The 20,701-nt window shown below is 43.6% G+C and overlaps 1 protein-coding gene across 1 annotated transcript in view; it reads right to left on the bottom strand.

Moving 5' to 3' along the window:
* thada (THADA armadillo repeat containing) overlaps nucleotides 1–20,701 on the bottom strand; it is a 335,484-nt gene that overhangs the window by 53,693 nt on the left and 261,090 nt on the right. The window contains exons 31-32 of the mRNA XM_078404988.1: nucleotides 13,836–14,266; nucleotides 12,532–12,656 (exon numbers count right to left, since the gene is read on the bottom strand). Coding sequence (XP_078261114.1) covers nucleotides 12,532–12,656; nucleotides 13,836–14,266 — 556 coding nt within the window. The remainder of the gene's footprint in view (nucleotides 1–12,531; nucleotides 12,657–13,835; nucleotides 14,267–20,701) is intronic.

Here is a 20,701-nt window from a genome sequence, read left to right on the forward strand (position 1 = left end):
TAAAAATATAAAAGAATCATGAAAGTGATTGTATAATATTCCATCATCAATAGGAATTTAATAGGAATCTGAGGGTGTCACACTTTCACACAAAGGGTCGTGGGTGTATGGAAGAAGCTGCCAGATGAGGTAGTTGAGGCAGGAACTACCCCAACATTTTAGAAGCAGTTAGACAGGTACATAGATAGGACAGGTTTGGAGGGATATTGTCTAAACGCAGGCAGGTGGGACTAGTGTAGCTGGGACATGTTGGCTGGTATGGGCAAGTTGGGCCTGTTTCCAAGCTGTAAGTCGATTCAACACTATGACTCTAAATGAAATCAGAGGATTTTGTGGAAGATCCCAATTTATATTAGCAAGCAGAGCCATTCAAGTAAAGTCAGGTTGAACTTTTACACTATCTGCAGCTGGTGCATTGGAGAGTTGTGGGTGGGGAGGCGTGGGGGTTGTAAGGGGAGCAAATCACATCAGAAGATGTTCAACACAGATTGCCTCAGCGAGGTATAAACCATCAGGACAAATGTCTTCCACACTGCCCAAAGCTCAACTTCAGAGGGAATATGTATCATTAGGGCTCTTAGGATTAACAAAATCAGGGGATATGGGGAGAAAGCAGGAACAGGGTACTGATTCTGGATGATCAGCCATGATCATATTGAACGGCGGTGCTGGCTCGAAGAGCCGAATGGCTCCTGCACCTATTTTGTGCTTCTCAGATCAAAGTAAAACATCTCTACAATGTAACCCAAAACCATTCAAAGGGATCTAATGCATGTCTAGAATTATTTTTCCAACTGAAGACATAAAACTTTTTTCCAACCGAAGACATAAAACATAAAACTATCTTTCAATGTTTGGGCTTGGATTTATTATTGCCACGTATGCCGAGGTAGAGTGAAAAACGTTGTCTTGCATTCTGTTGAAAAAGATCAGACATACATTTCAGATATATAAATACATTGTTGTATTTATACACATAAATACAACAACGTCAAACCCAAACACAACAGATAAAGCAAAGGGGGAGACACAGAGTGCAGAATATAGTTCTCAGCACAACATTGGATCAACTCCACAGACGAACTGTGCAGGAAGGAACTGCAGATGCTGGTTTTAAACCAGAGACAGACACAAAATGCTGGAGTAACTCAGTGGGACAGGCACGCACTGAAGCTTGGTGCAGCCAGCGCCAAGGCTCTGTGGGGGAGGGCCGCAGTCTAGGGTCCTACTGCTGCTGGACATGGGGGGCAGAGTGTGGTGGAGATGCCCCTCAAACTAAGGGAAGGGATTCCAGTGGCCACATGAGTGGCAAGGGTGGGGGGTAATTTTGTGTAATTGGTGTATTGAATATACGTACAGCCTCCGAGAATGTCGGATGGAGTTTTGGAAGGAACATGTTTTGTATATATTTGTATATATTTATTTCTCGAATAAAGTGTATTTTGAGATTTTTTTAAAAAGCATCTCTGGAGAGAAGGAATTGGTGATGTTTCGGGTCGAGACTCTTCTTCAGACTGACCCGCTGAGTTACTCCAGCATTTTATGTCTATCTTCAGTTTAAAACAGCATCTGCAGTTCCTTCCTACGCAATTCGTCAATTTTTCTCCCTGAAGAAGGGTCTTGACCCGAAAAGTCACCCATTCCTTCCCTCCAGAGATGCTGCCTGTCCCGCTGAGTTACTCCAGCATTTTGTGTCTATCCATCCACAAACTGCAATGTCCCACCATGGGGTAAAGGAGAATCAGACAGTCCTCTTGCTAATGGATAGAGTTGAATCAGATGGTACCCTGGCTTATGCTGAAGTTGGGTCTTGAACAGTGCAATATTTAATACAAAGCAGGCTCCTCATTGTACTGGGGATCCAAAATATCAGCTTGGAAATGTACAATACTGCCACTGGGATGGGGCTCTGCATTTAGTGGAGCAGGACAAAGACTTGACAACACTTTGCAGCTAAGTAGACCCCAGGGCACAATTCACACAAAAATGATCAGGCACTTGGTGACAACATCAAAGGCGTTGGAAAGAAATGTTCAGTAATTGTCAGTTTCAATGGACCTCTTCAGCTGACACCTCCTCTGTCTCTAAAGCAACTTTTCTGGTGCTGATCTCTGCGACGGTGTAATAAAAGGCATGTTAGGTGCTGTTAATCGCCCAAGTCAATTCAATTACCCTCAAAGTTATCAAATCGCAGGAAGATGTGTGTACAACAGATCGTACCCTGAGGTCAGGCTCCAACGGGGGAAATCAAATCCTTCCCAAGCAAACGTACTCTATTTTATTACAAAGACCCAACGTATCCCATTGATTGTTTTATAGTGGCTTAGACATTTGGGTATTCTGACATTTGTCCATGGCAGCAAATGTTAGCCTCACTTCGCAAACAAGCAAGATATAAGGGAGTGTGAGATGACTCACTCAGCTGGTAAATTTCACCAAGTGCTCTTCACTTTACAGTTCAATATTTTTAACTTACTTTCCCATCATTAAGAAAGTTGGTGTTGTTTTACCACACACACACACACACACACACACACACACACACACACACACACTCACACAGTGAATCTACTTAAGGAATAGGTGGTAGAGATGCAGTTTGACATAAGTTACATTATCCAAAACCTATTTCAAGCCAGGAAATTAAATTCTATTCCTAAGAATGACCATCTTATCTTTTCTTACAACACAGAAGGAGAATATTTGAGCTACTGAGCTTCGATGCTGACTCTCAAATCCACCCCCTATTTATTTACTTCAAACACCCTTTAACTTTCCCCGACTCTTCTTCCACCTTGATGGAAAACCAATTGTTCAAGGATCCAATCACAGAATTGAGAATCTGTGATGGATTTGAGATGAAATGATTGAACCTATTTCTGCACCTCCTATGCCATTGGATGGCACAGTGGTTCAGCACTAGAGTTGCTGCCTTACAGCGCCAAAGACCCAGGATCCATCCTGTTTATGGGTGCTTTCGATACAGAGTTTGTATGTTCTCCTTGTAACCTGTGTGGGTTTTCTCCGGTTTGGCTTTGGTAACAATTGTAAATTGTTCCTTGTGTGTAGGATAGTGTTAGTGCGTGGGGATCGCTGTTTGGTGTTGACTCGGTGGGCCGAAAGGCCTGTTTGCAATTCTTACCAAAGCCAATTAACCTACAAACCTGTACTTCTTTGGAGTGTGGGAGGAAACTGAAGATCTCAAAGAAACGCGGTCACGGGGAGAACTTACAAACACCATACAGACAGAACCCATAATCAGGATCGAACCCGGATCTCTGGCGCTGTAAGGCAGTAGCTCTACCGCTGCGCCACCGTGCCGCCCACAATGTAAATTGTGGATTACAAATTAAACAGACCTTCTTTAAAAATCCGGGAAATTATTCAAATGATCTTTCTTGAATAATAAAGTTCTGGTTTCCATATACTAGAAATCAAACATACTAAAAATAATTTTATTTGCTGGCAGCATTTTTGGACACCTCTGGAGGTAGACACCTTTTGGACACCTCTACAGCTTATTAGTAGTAATCAAAACAAATATTTCTGGTATTTTTTTCATTAAGAACAATTGACTGATAAAAATAAAAGGGGAAAAATCTGCACCAATAAATAATATTTAGTGATGCGGAAAGGTAATTTAATAAAGTAATCATTGCAAACACAATGGTTGATTTTCTTTGATTCCTATAGATTCCTAGACAAATTTAGCCCATATTTGTGAGACGAAGAAAACCTTGCCCCCATTGTTTAAGGAAGGAGGGAGATAAGGTGCTTGGCACCACACCACTTAGCAACCTCTCCCTCAATGCCAGCAAAATGAAGGAGCTGGTCATCGACTTAAGGAAGCAGGGTGGTAAATGCCCGCTTTCATCAATGATGCTGAAGTGGAGATGGTCGGGAGCTTCAAGTGCCGAGGTGTAAATATCACTGACGATTTGTCCAAGTCCAACCACATTGACGCTGCAGCCATAAAAGCACACCAGCTCCTCTACATCTTTAGAAGGCTAAGGAAATTAAGCGTGACAACTTCTTCACAATTTCTACAGATATACTGTTGAAAACATCCTATCCAGATGCGTCACAGCTTGGTAAGGTAACTGCCATGCCCAAGACCATAAGAAATTGTAGGGAATTATGAATGTAGCCCAGACCATACCCAGAGCAGATTTCCCTCACCCCACCACCGGTCGACTACATCAATGCTTCACTCTGCCTCGGGAAAGCAACCAACGCAATCAAGGACCACTCTAATCCCCGGGTTGTCCTCTCTTCACCCCTCTCCCATCACACTTAAGATACAAAACCTTGAAAGCATGGCATTCTATTATGCTCTTGAACAGGCCTTTGATATGCTAGGGATGAACTCCTGATCTTCAAATCTATCCCATTTCACCCTTTGCATAATTTTATGTCTGCACTTTCTCTGCAGTTGTAATGCTGTACTCTGCACTCTGTTAATTTTCTCCTTTGCACTACCTGATACACTCATTTATGGTACAGTGTTTTTTTACTGTTTCGCAGTACACGTGAAAATAATAATACCAATCAATACTAAATATGTTAATCCAAGTCCTCATGGAGATTCAATAAACATAATAATATATTTATAAAACACTTTCATTCACTCCTTGGAATTTCACATTTTTGCACAGATGGGGCAATGCAGCAAGTTCCTTCATCAAATGGTTCATTATGACAGCACACATCAGCCAACCATTTATTTAGACTTTCAGTTGTGGAAAAGATTAATGCGTAAAAAAAGTATATACTTGATTAAACAGCAAAATTCAGTGGCCTAGAAATTCTTCTTTACATTAAAAAGTTATGTAAAAGGACTGTGGTTGTGGTGGTTTTATTTGTGACCCTCAGGCTTCAATTCCATGCACATATATATGTACACACACACCCACACATCCAGGCTTTCAGAGTCATATAGCATGGAAGCAGGCCCGATGGTCAACTTGCCCATGCCGACCAAAATGCCCCAACTACACTAGTCCCACCTGGTTGCGTTTGGCCCATATCCCTTTAAAACTTTCCTATCCATGTACCTGTTCAAATGTCTTTTTGGAGCACCTGCCTCAACTACCTCCTCTGGCAGCTTGATGCAGGTTAAATGGAGACAATCACAGAGGATGGAAGTGAGGGGCAAAGGGGAGACAATTCAGTGGGCAATTCAGAGAAAATAAGATCAGAGGAGTGAGCTGAGAAGATAACCAGTATTGTGAAGAGTTGTGGGGAGGACAAGTAGGAGCAATGAATCTTTACCAGTTTAGAGGAAAGTGGATGCCTCAAATTCCCAGGAAGTCAATGTAGAGTCAGGCACCTTAAACAAAATTCAGCAGATCACAACCCTTAATCAAGGCATGGTCCAGGGCCTTAGGCCCATGCCGTATGCAAAGTAGTATTTAATGCAGGTAAAGTAAAACAAGGCTTATAATCATCTTGCAAGTAGTTCACAAATTTGGAATCAGTTTCTCAGCACGTGAAGTAGCTTTTAATAAATTTCTATCAACTTAATACATAAAATGTTACACTGATAGAATTTCCAGTGTAAAACCCATCTCCAAACAGGAACGTTTGACGAACTATAATTTAGTAAAAAGGCGGTTTGGAAATTGCAATCATATGAATGTCAGGAACAAATATTTTTCATTTTTAAATTGCTTAAGATTGAAATTATTTTTACCTTGCTGTTAATTCCTTCCATAAAAACACAAATTGTTCAGATTTATGAGGTTTATTGACAGAAATGTTGTCTTATTATCAAACCTCACTGATCTTATGAAATTAATATAAATAATGTGATCTTGATTTAACAAATAATATTTGGTGCATGCAAAACTATGAATTTGAATCTATTTTACTTGGTAGTTTTCAGCACAAAAGAGAATTCAATCTTTTTTGTAAAATCGTCCATCAACCAGTTTGACAGTTAATTTGTATTTATTTTTATCCAATGGTTAACTGCAACTACAAACCCACCCAAAATTGTTTCCTGTGGTATTATTGTGGCAGTTGCAATAATTGCAAAATCTGAATGCTTATAAACAAACATTAACAAGAGCACTGAAGAATTACCAAATAGCAGGAGGATGGGATGTTAGGGACTTTTGAGATATTCATTATGAAGGGGTGTTATTTCTCACACTTGCGACATGCGTCCACTATCTGTATCCGCTGAGTCATTGTTGTTGACAGAAACCTGACATCAATCTGAAGAAGGGTCTCGACCCAAAACGTCACCCATTCCTTCTATCCAGAGATGCTGCCTGAGTTACTCCAGGTTTTTTGTGTCCATCTTTGGATTAAACCAGCATCTGCAGTTCCTTTCTACACATCTTTGCATGCAATTAACCCAGAGTCTGCCAACTGTCCTCCAACTCGCTACTGTCAGCAATTTTCTTGCTTGGTAATAATGACGGTTTTGAATACCCAGAAATAAATTTCTGTGCCAATTCCTCTAACCACTGCCTGGATATTCCTCCACTTGGTCGCTAGCTGAGGTCAGCTCAATGCCATCTTCCCAAATGATTTATAGGTTTGCAATTGGAAGCAAACAGGACGAGAACTAAATGGAACAATATTTACTTAGGTTTTTTCCTGCACTTTCAATCATAATAACATTGCTTCAGAGCAATGTTATAACTTGATTCATGTCAGAGTCGTTGGACAATGACTTGCCACATACCTGTCCACACCCTCAATAATCTGTGCGGTATGTGCTGCAGGCAAATTATTTTTCAGTGCCATGTTATATAACCAAAGTTACATCATGTTGTAACTTTCCCTAACAATCAGGTCAATATTCAGTGCTTTTGTGTGTTAGAATTTGGGTTCTGAATGCAACCCACACCATGAATAAAGATTCATTGTGCTACAGAACAGAACTTTCACAAAGCAACGTGGAATGAGTCATTTCAGATAGTTTCTGTTTGTTTTGGAACTGTCAAGTGCTGTCATAAGGTTAACATCTGTACTATTAGCTGAGTTTTCTTCTTTCCACAGACACTGTCTGATGTGCTGGGTAATTCCAACATTCTCAAGTTCATAGCTCACTAAAGGTGGCAGCACAAGTTGGTAGGGTGGCAAAGAAGGCATATGGTATGCTTACCTTAGGCATATGGTATGCTTACCTTAATTGCTAGGGGCCTTGAATATAAGATGAAGGAAGTTATGATGCAGATCTATAGGATTTTGGCAAGCTTTGTAAAGGGTGCAGAGGAGCATTACCAAAATGCTGCCTGGATTAGAGGGTTTCTGCTACAGGGAAAAAAACGATTGTTTTCTCTGGAGCTTCAGAGGTCAAGGGAAGACTTCATAGAAGTCATGAAGTGATATAGTGTGGAAACAGGCCCTTCGGCCCAACGTGCCCACACCGGCCAACATGTCCCAGCTACACTAGTCCCACCTGCTTGCGCTTGGTCCATATCCATCTTTCCTATAACATGGTGCCCAGAACTGAACACAATATTCTAAATGCAGTCTCACCAACGTCTTATACAATTGCAAAATGACCTTCCAACTTCTATACTCCATACTCTGACTGATGAAGGCCAATGTGCCAAAAGCCTTTTTGACCACCTCATCTCCCTGCGACTCGACCATCAAGGAACCATGCACCTGCACTCCTAGATCCCTCTGCTCTACAACCCTCCCCAGAGGCCTACCATTCACTGCGCAGGTCCTGCCCTTGTTAGGCGTCCCAAAATGCAACACCTCACACTTCTTTGCATTAAATTCCATCAACCATTCCTCAGCACACCTGGCCAATCGATCCAGATCCTGCTGCAATCTTTCACAACTATCTTCGCTATCTGCAAAACCCTCCACTTTTGTATCATTTTATAAGTGTATAAAATTATGAGAGGCATAGATAGGGTAGACAGTCAGAACCTTTGCCCAGGTTGGAAATGTCCAACACTAGAGGGCATAGGTGTAAAGTGAGGGGGAAATTTTAATGAGATGTGCAGGGCATGTATTTTACACAGAGGATGATGGAGGCCTGGAACTCATTGCGACGGGTGGTGGTGGAGATAGATACGAGGGTGGCATTTAAGAGGCTTTTAGATAAGTACATGGAAGTGCAGGGAATAGAAGGAGATGGATCATGTGCAGGCAGATGAGATTAGTTCAGCAAGCCATCACCTGTTCCTGTGCTGTTCTGTTCTAAGTTCTCCTTTTAGTTTCAGATGTCAGCAATATCACTGACAAACATATCAGTTTCAACATATCCCTTTATTTGTTTTCCCTCTTTCCAACCTCTCATTACTTTATTGCCCAGATGACTTGATAAATGCCAGGACCACCTGAGCAGCCCTGGTATCATCTATCAGAGATATTCCTTTTGTCCCATCAATCCTTCCCCCAGCCACTCTGCAACGTAAAACTAACTTGTTTTCTCACTTTCCTGATTCTGACAGTGAGGCTTACATGAGAAACAATTCCTGTTCCATATTAGCTGCCAGATCAGCTAAGTGTTTCCAGCATATTTCATTTTTATTTCAGATTTTAGTCTGAAGAAGGGTTCTCGACCTGAAACGCCACCCATTCCTTTTCTCCAGAGATGCTGCCTGTCCCACTAAGTTACTTCAGCTTTTAGTGTCTATATCCAGTATTTGATGTTGTTTTAAAATTTACATCCACTGAATTTTAATTTGCATTGCAAAATGAGTGACTTGAGAAGATGATAATGTGTCTTGGCTTGAACACAATAGTGAGGAACCAAAATTGTGTGTAGGTTCAGTTCAGAAAGAACAGGCACAGGTACAGGAAAAAAAAAGTTTGATAACAAATCTTAAATGACTTTGGGGATCCATAGGTAATTAAGTACTTTTGAAATATAGTGTTCACTAGACCAAGTGGACCCATTGGGCCCAAACCTCTGCTGCATTGGTGCAGCACCCTCTCCCCCTCCTCTCTCCCCCTCCCCTTCCCCCCTCCCTCTTCCCCCATCTCCCCTCCCTCCCTCCCCCCTCACCTCCCCCTCCCTCCTCCATCCCCCCTCCCCTCTCCCTCTCCCTCCTCCTCCCCCTCCCCCTCCTCTTCCCCCCCTCCCCCTCCTCTCTTCCCCTCCCCTCCCCTTCCCCTCATCTCCCCTCCCTCCCTCCCTCCCCCTCACATCCCCCTCCCCCCTCCCTCTCCCCTCCCCTCTCCCTCCTCCCCCCTCCCCTCCCCATCCCTCCACCCCTCCTCCATCCTCCCCTCCTCCCTCCACCCCCTCCCTCCCTAAGAGATAGATTTAAACTTTAAAATGTGAATAACTTAAAAAATATAACCCCAATTTCAATAAAACCTTCCATTAGCACCAAAGGGACGACCGTGAGTAAGGTGGGCCTAAAATTGTCGCGCTATCGTGTACCGTTTTAGCTGTCGTTCAGGAACAAACAAACAAACAAACAAACAAGAGTTTTAGTATATAGATTGTAAATACTATAAGTGCTGCCTTCTCACCACGAGTCATCATTTTGTAGGTGCAATTCAAAAAAAGGGTTTTACAGGCAATCTGGAATTAAATTTTGTGAGAACTAATTTTAGGAGATATATTCTGAGCACTGAGCTACTCCAGCAGTTACTGTCTTTATCTACTTCAGTGATATTGGTTATGGGGAAAAACTCAGGTAAAACCAGATGAGAACTTGCTGTTCTCTTTTTCGAGTTGTGCCACCAGAGAGGGAAAATGTGCCTCAGCTTAGGAACTCACTGCTAACAATGGAGACACAAGAGACCGTAGATGCTGGAAGCTTGAACCGAAAACTGCTGCATGAACTCAGCAGCTCTAAGGTCCCGACCTGATTGGTTACCTATCCATCTTCTCCAGTGATGCTGCCTGGCCTGCTGAGTTACTCCAGCACTTTGCTTCTTTTTTTGTAAACCAGTATCTGCATCCGTGGAGGGAAATGGCAGCCAATGTTTTTTGTCAGGACCCTTCGTCATTGGTACCGACACAAGGCAGAGAGGGGAGAGCATACGGCGTGGAGGGAAAACTGTTGGGGGAAACGTAGGCAGCTGAGATCCTGGCTGGGATTGAGCTGGGAGTTCCCGAGCCGAAACACCTTTGACAACACAGCATCACCTCCAACTCAGTGCCAAAATATTAGCACCAAATCACTGTTGATGACTCAGAGAAACAATTATCATTAACGGATGCTGCATAACCCAAGCTGCAAGCTAAAGGAACTTGCTTGGAGGCAGCTTTACTCTGCATTCAATTCAAAGATGAAAGGTCTTTGTGTAGGAAGGAACTGCAGATGCTGGTTTACACCAAAGATAGACCCAAAAAGCTGGAGTAACTCAGCGGATCAGGCAGCATCTCTGGAGAAAAGGTCATCAGGTCATATGGAATAGGAGCAGAATTAGGCCGTTCGGCCTCTCGAGTCTACTCTGCCATTCAATCATGGCTGATCTATCTCTCCCTCCTAGCCCCATTCTCCTGCCTTCTCCCTATAACCCCTGACACCCGTTTTGAATAAACGTTCCTTTTTAATTAAAAATACATTCATTAGTAATCTGGAATAGAAAACCCATTTGCAACTGTTTTTTGAACATTAATCATGTGAAGCGGAGGGATTGTGCTAATTTCCAGCAAAAGTCTGAGTCATCCAGAAATTGGACTGTACATTTCCTGTTTTGACTCAGCACTGTGGGTATCATTTCCTTATTTGATTGTGTACATGTGATGATGCTATCAACATGTATAGCACTGGTTTCTAACTCATCAACCATAAATCACCTACTACTTTCAATGCTCACTTCCCGAAGTGTAAAGGGCGAACCACATTTCAAGTCTAAAACCGTGTTTAAAACCAAGTCTAAAAAGTCTAATTTAGTGTTCCCTCTGAATCATTCATTTCTAACTACGTCACATCTTTGTGCTATCCCCTTACAGATAGTACCGTCAAAGGTCTGAGCATCACACCGCTGTGTCATTTAAGCCAACCCACCCGCAATTTCTCTTTACATCCCCTTTTTAGTTTAGTTTAGAGATACAGCGTGGAAGCAGGTCCCGCGGCCGTTACAGTTGTACAGGACATTGATAAGGCCACATGTAGAGTATTGTGTTCAGCTTTAGTCACCCTGTGTAGGAAAGATATCGTCATGCTGGAAAAGGTGCACCCATGGAACTGGTGTGAATCGGTGATCGATGGTCGGAGTGGACTCGGTGGGTGGAAGGGCCTGTTTCCATGCTGATTCTCAGAACTAAACTAAACAATGCCAAGGCTGGTGGATGGGATTGGCAGCATTTAGGTTCGTCACAAAACTGTTGACTTGATAAGATGAATCTCTTTCTCCTGTTGACACCAATAAATGATTACGCCCTCGTTTGTGCTCTGTTAATGTAATGGTGAAAACAATGATCCACATGTAATCTTGATTTGGACAACTTCAGCAGGTGTGCGAGTGTATGTGAGTGTGAGCGTGTGTGTGTCTGCACGCGGGTAGGGGAGGATATGGTGTACATTGGGGCAGCACAGTGGCTCAGCGGTAGAGTTGCTGTCTTAAAGCGCCAGGGACCTGGGTTCAATCCTGACTAGGGAGTTTGTATATTCTCCCTGTGACCATGTGGGTTTCCTCCCACATCCCAAAGACGTACAAGTTTGTAGGTTAATTGGCTTCTGTGCCTGGTGTACAGGTGTTCGCTGGTCAGCGCAGATTCGGTGGGCGGAAGGGTTTGTTTCCACGCTGTACCTCGAAACTTATCTAAGAGTGGAGAGCTGGAAAGGATGGGGTAATATTACCTTTCTGCACATCTAACAACTTGGAACAAAACACTGAGGGACTTTCTAATGGCTCTCGTTTAAAGGATTTTCCCAAGAAATATTCATCCGAAACGTCACCCATTCCTTCTCTCCAGAGATGCTGCCTGACCCGCTGAGTTACTGCAGCATTTTGTGATACCTTCATCTTTTATCAGTTACTGAACTTTCAAAGTTTTTTTTGCTGTTTCTTGTCCAATTGTGCACCTGCAGTTTGCAAAGAGGGCGAGTGGTATAGGCCAATATTTCATTTTCATTTTGCATTTATTTACATTATAAGTTGAAAGAGAAAGGGTAAGAACAGATTCAGTAATTACCACATCCGTGCACATTTAATGAACGTAACTATGTGTGAGGTTGAACTTGCATGGAGTTGGCAGATAATCCCATGTCTGGCCTTAGTAACTTTCCAGCACAAAAATGTAGTTGTGATAAAACTCAAGGTCTGAAATTTACTATGGTATCTGGTTATGCAAAGAAAAAAAAACGGACGGCTGAAAATAACATCTTTTTTTCAGGCTTCATGCCGCACCTACCTTTTCAAAAACACTCCAGATTTCTGAACGAGTCCTTGAGCACAGCAAACACAATGATACGCTGCTACAATGATAGGGTCACGGTAAACACTTTCATTAAATTGCAGTTCACGATTCCAGACAGATCAGACTGTTCAGATTTCAAAAACCAAGTGACTTGACTGTCAACAACCAAAGGCATATCAAATATCTTAACATTCATGCATGTTCACTCAAGTTGAAGTATTGAAGAATACCTGCTTTTTGTGGTATCTGCCAATGACAAGATCCACCTGAGAAGATTGGCTTCACTCATCACTGAAACGTTCACTATCCAAGGAAACAGTCCCTCAATATCCAAGTGGCACAATATGTTCAGCACCTGGAATATTTGACATAGCAATTAGTTATAAAACTATACACATAAGCTGTGCTAGATTTCAAATAGACGCCAATGTCATTTATTAGAACACTTTTAGATTGTGCTCTTTGGTCTATTGGTTTAGTAAAGCGATCCATTTCAGTCGTCAATGAGAGTGCTTTCAGCGACTGCTCCTTTCATGACTTTAAAATCTTTTTTGGAATAAATTTAAGAGGTACAATGCTGAAACATCCCTCAGCCCACCGAGTCCGCACCAAACAGTGATCACCCCAGACACTAGCGCTATTCTACACACTAGGGACAAATTACAAATTTTACCCACGCCAATTAATCTACAAACCTGTACGTCTTTGGAGTGTGGGAGGAAACCATGTTCCCAATGTTGGGGGAGTCCAGAACAAGGGGCCACAGTTTAAGAATAAGGGGTAGGCCATTTAGAACGGAGATGAGGAAGAACTTTTTCAGTCAGAGAGTGGTGAAGGTGTGGAATTCTCTGCCTCAGAAGGCAGTGGAGGCCAGTTCGTTGGATGCTTTCAAGAGAGAGCTGGATAGAGCTCTTAAGGATAGCGGAGTGAGGGGGTATGGGGAGAAGGCAGGAACGGGGTACTGATTGAGAGTGATCAGCCATGATCGCATTGAATGGCGGTGCTGGCTCGAAGGGCTGAATGGCCTACTCCTGCACCTATTGTCTATTGTCTATTGTCTAAACCAGAGCATCCGGAGAAAACCCACGTAGTTACAGGGAGAACGTACAACTCTGCACTGACAAATAGACATACAATGCTGGTATAACCCAGCAGGCCAGGCAGCATCTCTGGAGAAAAGGGATAGGTGACATTTTTGGGGTGGAACCCTTCTTTAGACCCCATAGTCATGATCGAACCTGGGTCTCTGGCAATGTAAGGCATAGTCATGATCGAACCTGGGTCTCTGGCAATGTAAGGCATAGTCATGATGGAACCCGGGTCTCTGGTAATGTAAGGCAGCAATTCTTCCGTTGCACCACTGTGCCGCCCTTAACTTACTTTGTTACATAAAACTAATAGGACGGCTACCGTCTCATTTTGTTTGCACGGCTTCTAAATAAATATGCAAAAGTTTAAAGTTATATTTGAGATACTCTGTGATTCTTTAATTCTTAGCGATATGGCGTGTTACTATATCGAGATAATCCCTCACCTTGGCAAGACATGCTGGGTGTTTTTCTTGCACTGCTAGCTTTTTCAAAGTGTCCTCAATTCCTGATAAGAGGAACAGTACATTCCCATCTGTCTCTCTGGGCTGGAGGAAATCTTTCTCTTCCAGCCATAACAACACTGTCTCCAGGGTCAGCAAACGTACTTCAAGAAACTCTGAATGTAGAAGATGAGGAAGGAGTAGACGGGGGTGAAATTCAGCACTTTCAGAAGCCAATTTGCACATGGCATCCCTCGACAGTGACTTTGGTCGTACAGAAACCAATTTTGCCACCACAGACAAAGTTAGCTTAGTGATGCTTTTTTGCCACTGAATTAGTCCAGGTGCTGGTAGAAACTTCTGGCTGTCTGTAAATAGTTCTGACTCGAGTATAATGTGGTGGGCAGTCTGCCAGAAGTCCAGAATCTGTGGGTCTGAAAGAAAGCATTTATTAGTTACAGCTGCATTGGTACAACAGGAAGCGAATTGCTATGCATTGTCAGTTTAATACTTTACATGATATTTTGAAAGGTAAATTTAAGACAACATTCATAGATCCGACCTTCTGACTTCAGGTGGAGTACATGCCAAAATCGGCATCAATGGTGCAACGTGGAAATGGTTGAAAGCTTCAAGTTGCTTGCGTTAATATTACCAACGGTCTGTTATGGACCAAGCACATTGATGTGATAGCCAGGAAGGCACACCAATGCCTCCACTTCCCAAGGAGACTGAGGAAATTCAGCTTGTCCCCAATGACTCTTACAAAATTCTACAGCTGTACCATAGAAAGCGCTGTCAGATTGCATCATCACGGCTTGGTTTGGGAACAGCTCTGCCCAAGAGTGCAAGAAATTGCAGAGAGTTGGTAGATGTACTCCAGCCCATCACACAGACCAGACTTCCCACCATTGACTCCATCTGCACTTCACATTGCCTCGGAAAAGCAGCCAACATAACTAAAGACTCATCCCACCTCGGTCATTCCCTCTTCGCCTTGCTCCCGTCTGGCAGAAAGTACTAAAGCTTGAAAATGTGCATCACCAGACTCGGGAACAGCTTCTTTCCCCTCCATTTTCAGGCTTCTGAAGGGTCCTTCCCTAAGCCTGAGTACTGTCTGATTCACTTCTACTGCATTGCAGGCATTGGACTTTGTCCATGAAACTGATGTGCTTCAATGTTGGGAACTATATGCTGCACTATATACCCTTGCCATTGCTATATCTATTGTTCTTGAGTTTGGCTTGATTGTACTTATGTATAGTATATCAGATCTCTTTGGATAGCCTGCAACACAAAGCTTTTTTCCACACCTCAGTGCAGGTGACAATCATAAGCCTAAACTTATTATTGTGACGAATTTATTTTGAAATGATTCCACTTCCATTCACTTCCTGTAAGCTACGAGACCCTGCAGAGAACGTCAACCAATGCATTTTGCACCAATTGACATGAGGGCGATTTTCATTTTGCCCATTCAGTGGTAACTTGCATCTAATAACATCACTCTGCTCTTCTGAGTAGGCTGAAAGATTGCATGCTTGAGAATAGGGAGGCCTTTCATCAGTCTGAAGAAGAGTCCCGACCTGAAGCGTCACCTATCCATTCCCTCCAGAGATGTTCCCTGACCCGTTGAGTTTCTCCAGCACTTTGTGTTACACTCAAGATCCCAGCATCTGCACAACCTTGTGTCTTCATCACTTATTGGTGGATGATCACCCGTGATGGTGCCAGCACCAATCATTGTTCTGATGACACCATCAGAGTAATATTGTTACTTGATGCACCAATGGCATTTCTACCAGAGTGCTGTGAAGATCAGAAATGACACAAAGACCGATATTGAATACGTTTTTATTGTCACATGTTGAGAAGTCACAGTGAAATTCTTTGCTTGCATATCAACAATTTTTTTTAAATCTACTCTTGAAATGTTGCCACTTCTGGTAAACCTAGGTTTATTTTCCACTGCCAGTTTCCGCTGAAAAGTAACGGTGATCCTTCCCCTTGAACTACTCCCTTGTTATTCTTTGTAATGGTGTGACGTGACTGCTTTAGAAAGCTGCGTCGTTACTTTAATTATGAACCATAAACTCTGCTGAGTGACAGGAGATCCCAGGAGCAGCAGAGTCAAATGAACCAAGCCACTTCCTGTAATGTACGGACCTGGTATGAAATGATATGAAGTGAAAGAGGAAAATAAAATATCACACAGGATCTGCCAGTTACCCATTCTTGAAACCTGATCATTAAACTCCAAAGGCAACATTTCAGGCTATTCGGAGAAAAGACATTAAAGCTAAGTGCTTGTTCTAAAAAGCTAACTGTTTGCATGTAAATCTCAGTTGGTAAATATTTCCCACTCCCCTCAGTCAGGAAGTTGGACATATTTCCACCATGTCCACCCTCAAAAATCTTTACAGCCATAGCTTTAATTGTTCATGGACATCGTCCCGTCTCTAACAAGAGTAACATTCAGACAAGAGTGTAGTTTAGTTTAAAGATACAATGCGGAAACAGGCCTTTCAGCCCACCAAGTCCACGCCGACCAGTGATCCCCACACACTAACACTATCCCACGCACACTCAGGGCAATTTACAATTTTACCAGGCCAACTAACTTACAAACCAGTACATCTTTGGAGTCTGGGAGGAAACCGGAACACCTGGAGAAAACCCACGTGGTTACAGGGAGAACGTAAAACTCCGTACAGACAGCATCCGTAGTCGGGATCAAACCCGGTTCTCTGGTGCTAGGTTCTAGGGCAGCAACTCTACCGCTGCACCATCGTGCCATCTTTAAGGTAAACAGGGTGATGTTACCACAGAAACCTTTTAAGCAGACGTGGCTGTCCTGGAGATTGTTCTTTCAGCCCCCACAGGTTTTTGGAGTCCATTATCAACGTCATATAAGACCAGAAAAGTGGCGGAGTAACTCAGAGGGCCAGGCAACATCCCTGAAAAACATGGGCACGTGACTTTTCAGGTCAGGACTCTTCTTCCTTGTTTCCTCATACAAGACAACTTTGCTTTTACATGCAGGAACCACCATCCAATGTTGGCAACCATTCCTAGGACAAGCATTTGAGGTTTTGGATTTAAAACCACCAGAGCCTTGTGCTGTTGAGGTTAACTCAGTTTGCTGACTACTTCAACAATTCTTGCTGATGTCCAATTCCTTCCAGTATAGCCACCCAGAATTAAAACTGTAGTCTCAAAAATCCCAGGTCTAATGTTGAATTCAGAAATTGTAAAACACCACAAACTCATCCCCGGCTTGACGTTTTCCAACCCAGCACTGCCGCAATCCTCAAAATTACTCCCATTGGTTTAAGAAGAATGAAACAGGAAAGATCCTAACAGAACGAGGAACAATCCTGAACGACGGGACACAGTTAGAAAGATAAGGTAGCAGTTAGTTCAACAGGCGCTTGGGAATTTCTTCACGAAGCGGGCCATATATATTTCATGTCATCACACAACTGTTCGCCAATAGCGAGCAAATGTTAGCGCCACGTCATTGGCCTCTGCAAGATCCTTTACAGTGCATGTGTCATGCAGCATGTCACAGCTCAGGATATGTTCCATAGTCTGGTGGCCCCGTCCGCACTCGCAGTCTGCCGCATCTTCAGTATATCCCCACTTCAGCATGTTCGATTTGCTCCTCCCCATGCCTGTCCGCAGTCTGTTGAGACGGCGCCAGGTTATCCACGGTTGGTCAGAACCTGGTGGGAGTTTCTCAAAGGGATCGATTGGCATGTGAATGTCTTCCGAAGATTTCCCTGGTCTCTCTTCCCAGAGTTTGAGCCTTCTGGACGATGCACTGCAGTCCAGGGGATGGACAGAAGAGAGGAAACTTCTGCGTGATTTCAAACGCTGAGCGCGGTCATGTAGGGGGTGTCTTTCACCCTCTGATTGTCTGAGGCACTCTTTTTGACTGGCTACAGCTCTTCTGATTCCAGGAGGTGCAATGCCAGAGAGTAGGTAGATGTTGCCAGTCTTGGTAGGTCTCATGCATCCACTGATGCAGTGACAGCTTGTGTTTAGCACAGGATCAATCTTCCTTGCATGAGCTGAGCGCTCCCATACTGCGCAGGCATACTCGGCAGTGGAGAAGCAGCGAGCCAGAGCTGTTGATCGAATGGTTTTAGAATTTGCTCTGAAAAGGACCATGAATTTCTGGAAATCTCCACCCTGCAGGGTTGTGGAACCTGGATCAGTGGAGGTAATTTAAAAGGAGGCGGATAGATTTTTGAAAGGTGGGGAAAATAAAGGCTATGCAGAAGTGGCACACAGGAAGAGTTGACAACTGTGGCAGATCACCACGATATATTGAATGGCAGGGCAGGCTAGAGGGGCCAAGTAGTCTACTCCAGCTCCTACGTTCATGTGTTTCTGAGCATAGATATGTCACTCTAAGAGCGTACGGCAGGCCTGGCAGCCTGTATAGCTCTTCCCAAAGTGACACGGATTCTCAAGCCTCTTCTTGAGATCAGCAGGGCTAAGGTTTTTAGTCAGACAGGTGATGGTTAACTGCATGCCTTTCAATGTAATTTTTTCTCTCTTTGTAGCAGGGTTAATTGTTTTGATAATCACAGATTAAGACAGTGCAAATGCATTGCTTTTCAAGACGTTATGCACAGTTGGGCAGCACTGTGGGTGGCTCAGTGACGCAGCGGTAGAGTTGCTGCCTTACAGCACCAGACACCCGGGTACAATCCTGACGGGTGAAGTCTACACTGAAGTTGTACATTTTCCCTGTGACTGCGAGGGTTTTCTCCGGGTGCTCCAGTTTCCTCCCACAATCCAAACACGCACAGGTTTGTTGGGTAATTGGCTTCTGTAAATTGTAAATTGTCCTAAGGCGGCACGGTGGCGCAACGGTAGAGTTGCTGCCTTACAGCGAATGCAGCGCCGGAGACTCAGGTTCGATCCTGACTACGGGTGCTGTACTGTACGGAGTTTGTACGTTCTCCCCGTGACCTGCGTGGGTTTTCTCCGAGATCTTCGGTTTCCTCCCACACTCCAAAGACGTACAGGTATGTAGGTTAATTGACTGGGTAAATGTAAAAATTGTCCCTAGTGTGTGTAGGATAGTGTTAATGTGCGGGGATCGCTGGGCGGCGCGGACTTGGTGGGCCGAAAAGGCCTGTTTCTGCGCTGTATCTGAAATATGAAGAAAAAAAAAGTATGTAGGATAGTGCTAGTATACGGGATGATCTCTGGTCAGCACGGACTCGGTGGGCTTACTTTCATCTTGTATCTCTAAATGAAACTAAACTAAACTGATGAACAAACTATTCATCTCTATGCAGGAATATTAAAAACGGGAAACTTGTGAGTTTGGAAAGATGGCTGGGTGGTTTTCAGAGAGTGCAACTTTATTGAGATTTGTTTTTATGTGTGTATTTAAGTTACCATAAGATTTTGGGCCCGAGGCATATTGAACAAACAGCGATCGTCGTTCATCCACATGTTCTCTTTGGAGAAACAAGGCACAGCAGGTGCTGGTGAATGAAGGAGGACACACATTGCTGGAGTAACTCAGTGGGTCCGGCAGCACTTTTGGAGAACATGGGTAGGTGCCTGAGGAAAAGTCCCAAACCAAAATGCCACCCATCCATCCATGCTCTCCAGTGATGCTGCCTGAGCCGCTGAGTTACTCCAGCACTTTGTGCCGTGCTCTCTATGGGCCTTTGGAGTTAAAAAGTCAACACATTCAACGCCGTCTCCATGGGCAACTGAGGCTCGTGCTAATCGGGTAAATCAGATTGAAGATTCCCAGCTGATACTCAGAGTTGAAATTGGAAAGTGTAAATTTAAATTATTAATCTGTTGCCAGATCACTGGGGAGGAAAGTAAAGATTAGGTGATGGATAAAAGAGGCAAAAAATGGTTTAATTGTGAACATTTCTAACACGAATTACAATCTGTAGAACACATAATGATGGGGGAACTCAGTGGGACTGGCAGCATCTGGAGAGAGGATGGACAGTCCAAAGTTCAAGTCCGGTCCGATCCAGGTAAACCCCAGGCTTCTACAGGCCTCTGACCGCCTCTGTGCCCCGAATGGGGGCACCTCCTGAAGCCGACCTTGAGGCCGCTGGAGGCAATACCCCGCGTTATTCACACTTGAATGGACAAAACAATGAGGAAATAAAGAACAGAAAGTAAAGCAGGCCAACAGGCAAGGTGAGCCACTCCTCCATTTTATAAGATCCTGATTATGCTGAAGTTGGTCCCGTTTCCACCCGATCCATGTATCCACACAGTCAGGACGTTTGTCCATCATGTCCTTGAATACACGTGACGATCAAGCATTTACTATCCTCGGAGGTCAGGAATTACAATCATTTACAACATTCTGTTCCAGGAATTGTTCTTCATGAAATTAATAAGTGGAAGCGAGTGGAAGCGAGTTCAGTTTAGTTTAGAGATACAGCAGAGAAACTGGCCCTTTGGCCCACCTAGTCCGCGCTGACCGGCGATCACCCTGTACACCAGCGCCATCGTACACACTAGGCACCATTTCTACTAAATCTAATTAACCTACGAACCTGTACTGTTTGGAGTGTGGGAGGAAACCGGAGCACCCACAGAAAACCCACGTGGTCACCAGGAGAACTTACACACTCTGTACAGACAGCACCCGTCAGTCAGGATCGAACCTGGGTCTCTGGTGCTGGAAGGCATCAACTCTACCTCTGTGCCACTGTGCCGCCCATGAGGTACTGAATAATTTCCTAACAATGTATTCTCATTTTGACATTAATATGAGCTCACTGGTTAGAGTTTTATGAATGGAGCTGATTCAGATAGTAGAGCAAATTAAGCAAACTTCAAATTACATGATGCTAATTATGATCTCA

Source organism: Rhinoraja longicauda, chromosome 9 (genome assembly GCF_053455715.1).
Source record: "Rhinoraja longicauda isolate Sanriku21f chromosome 9, sRhiLon1.1, whole genome shotgun sequence".
In the NCBI taxonomy this organism is placed as follows: Eukaryota; Metazoa; Chordata; class Chondrichthyes; order Rajiformes; family Arhynchobatidae; genus Rhinoraja; species Rhinoraja longicauda.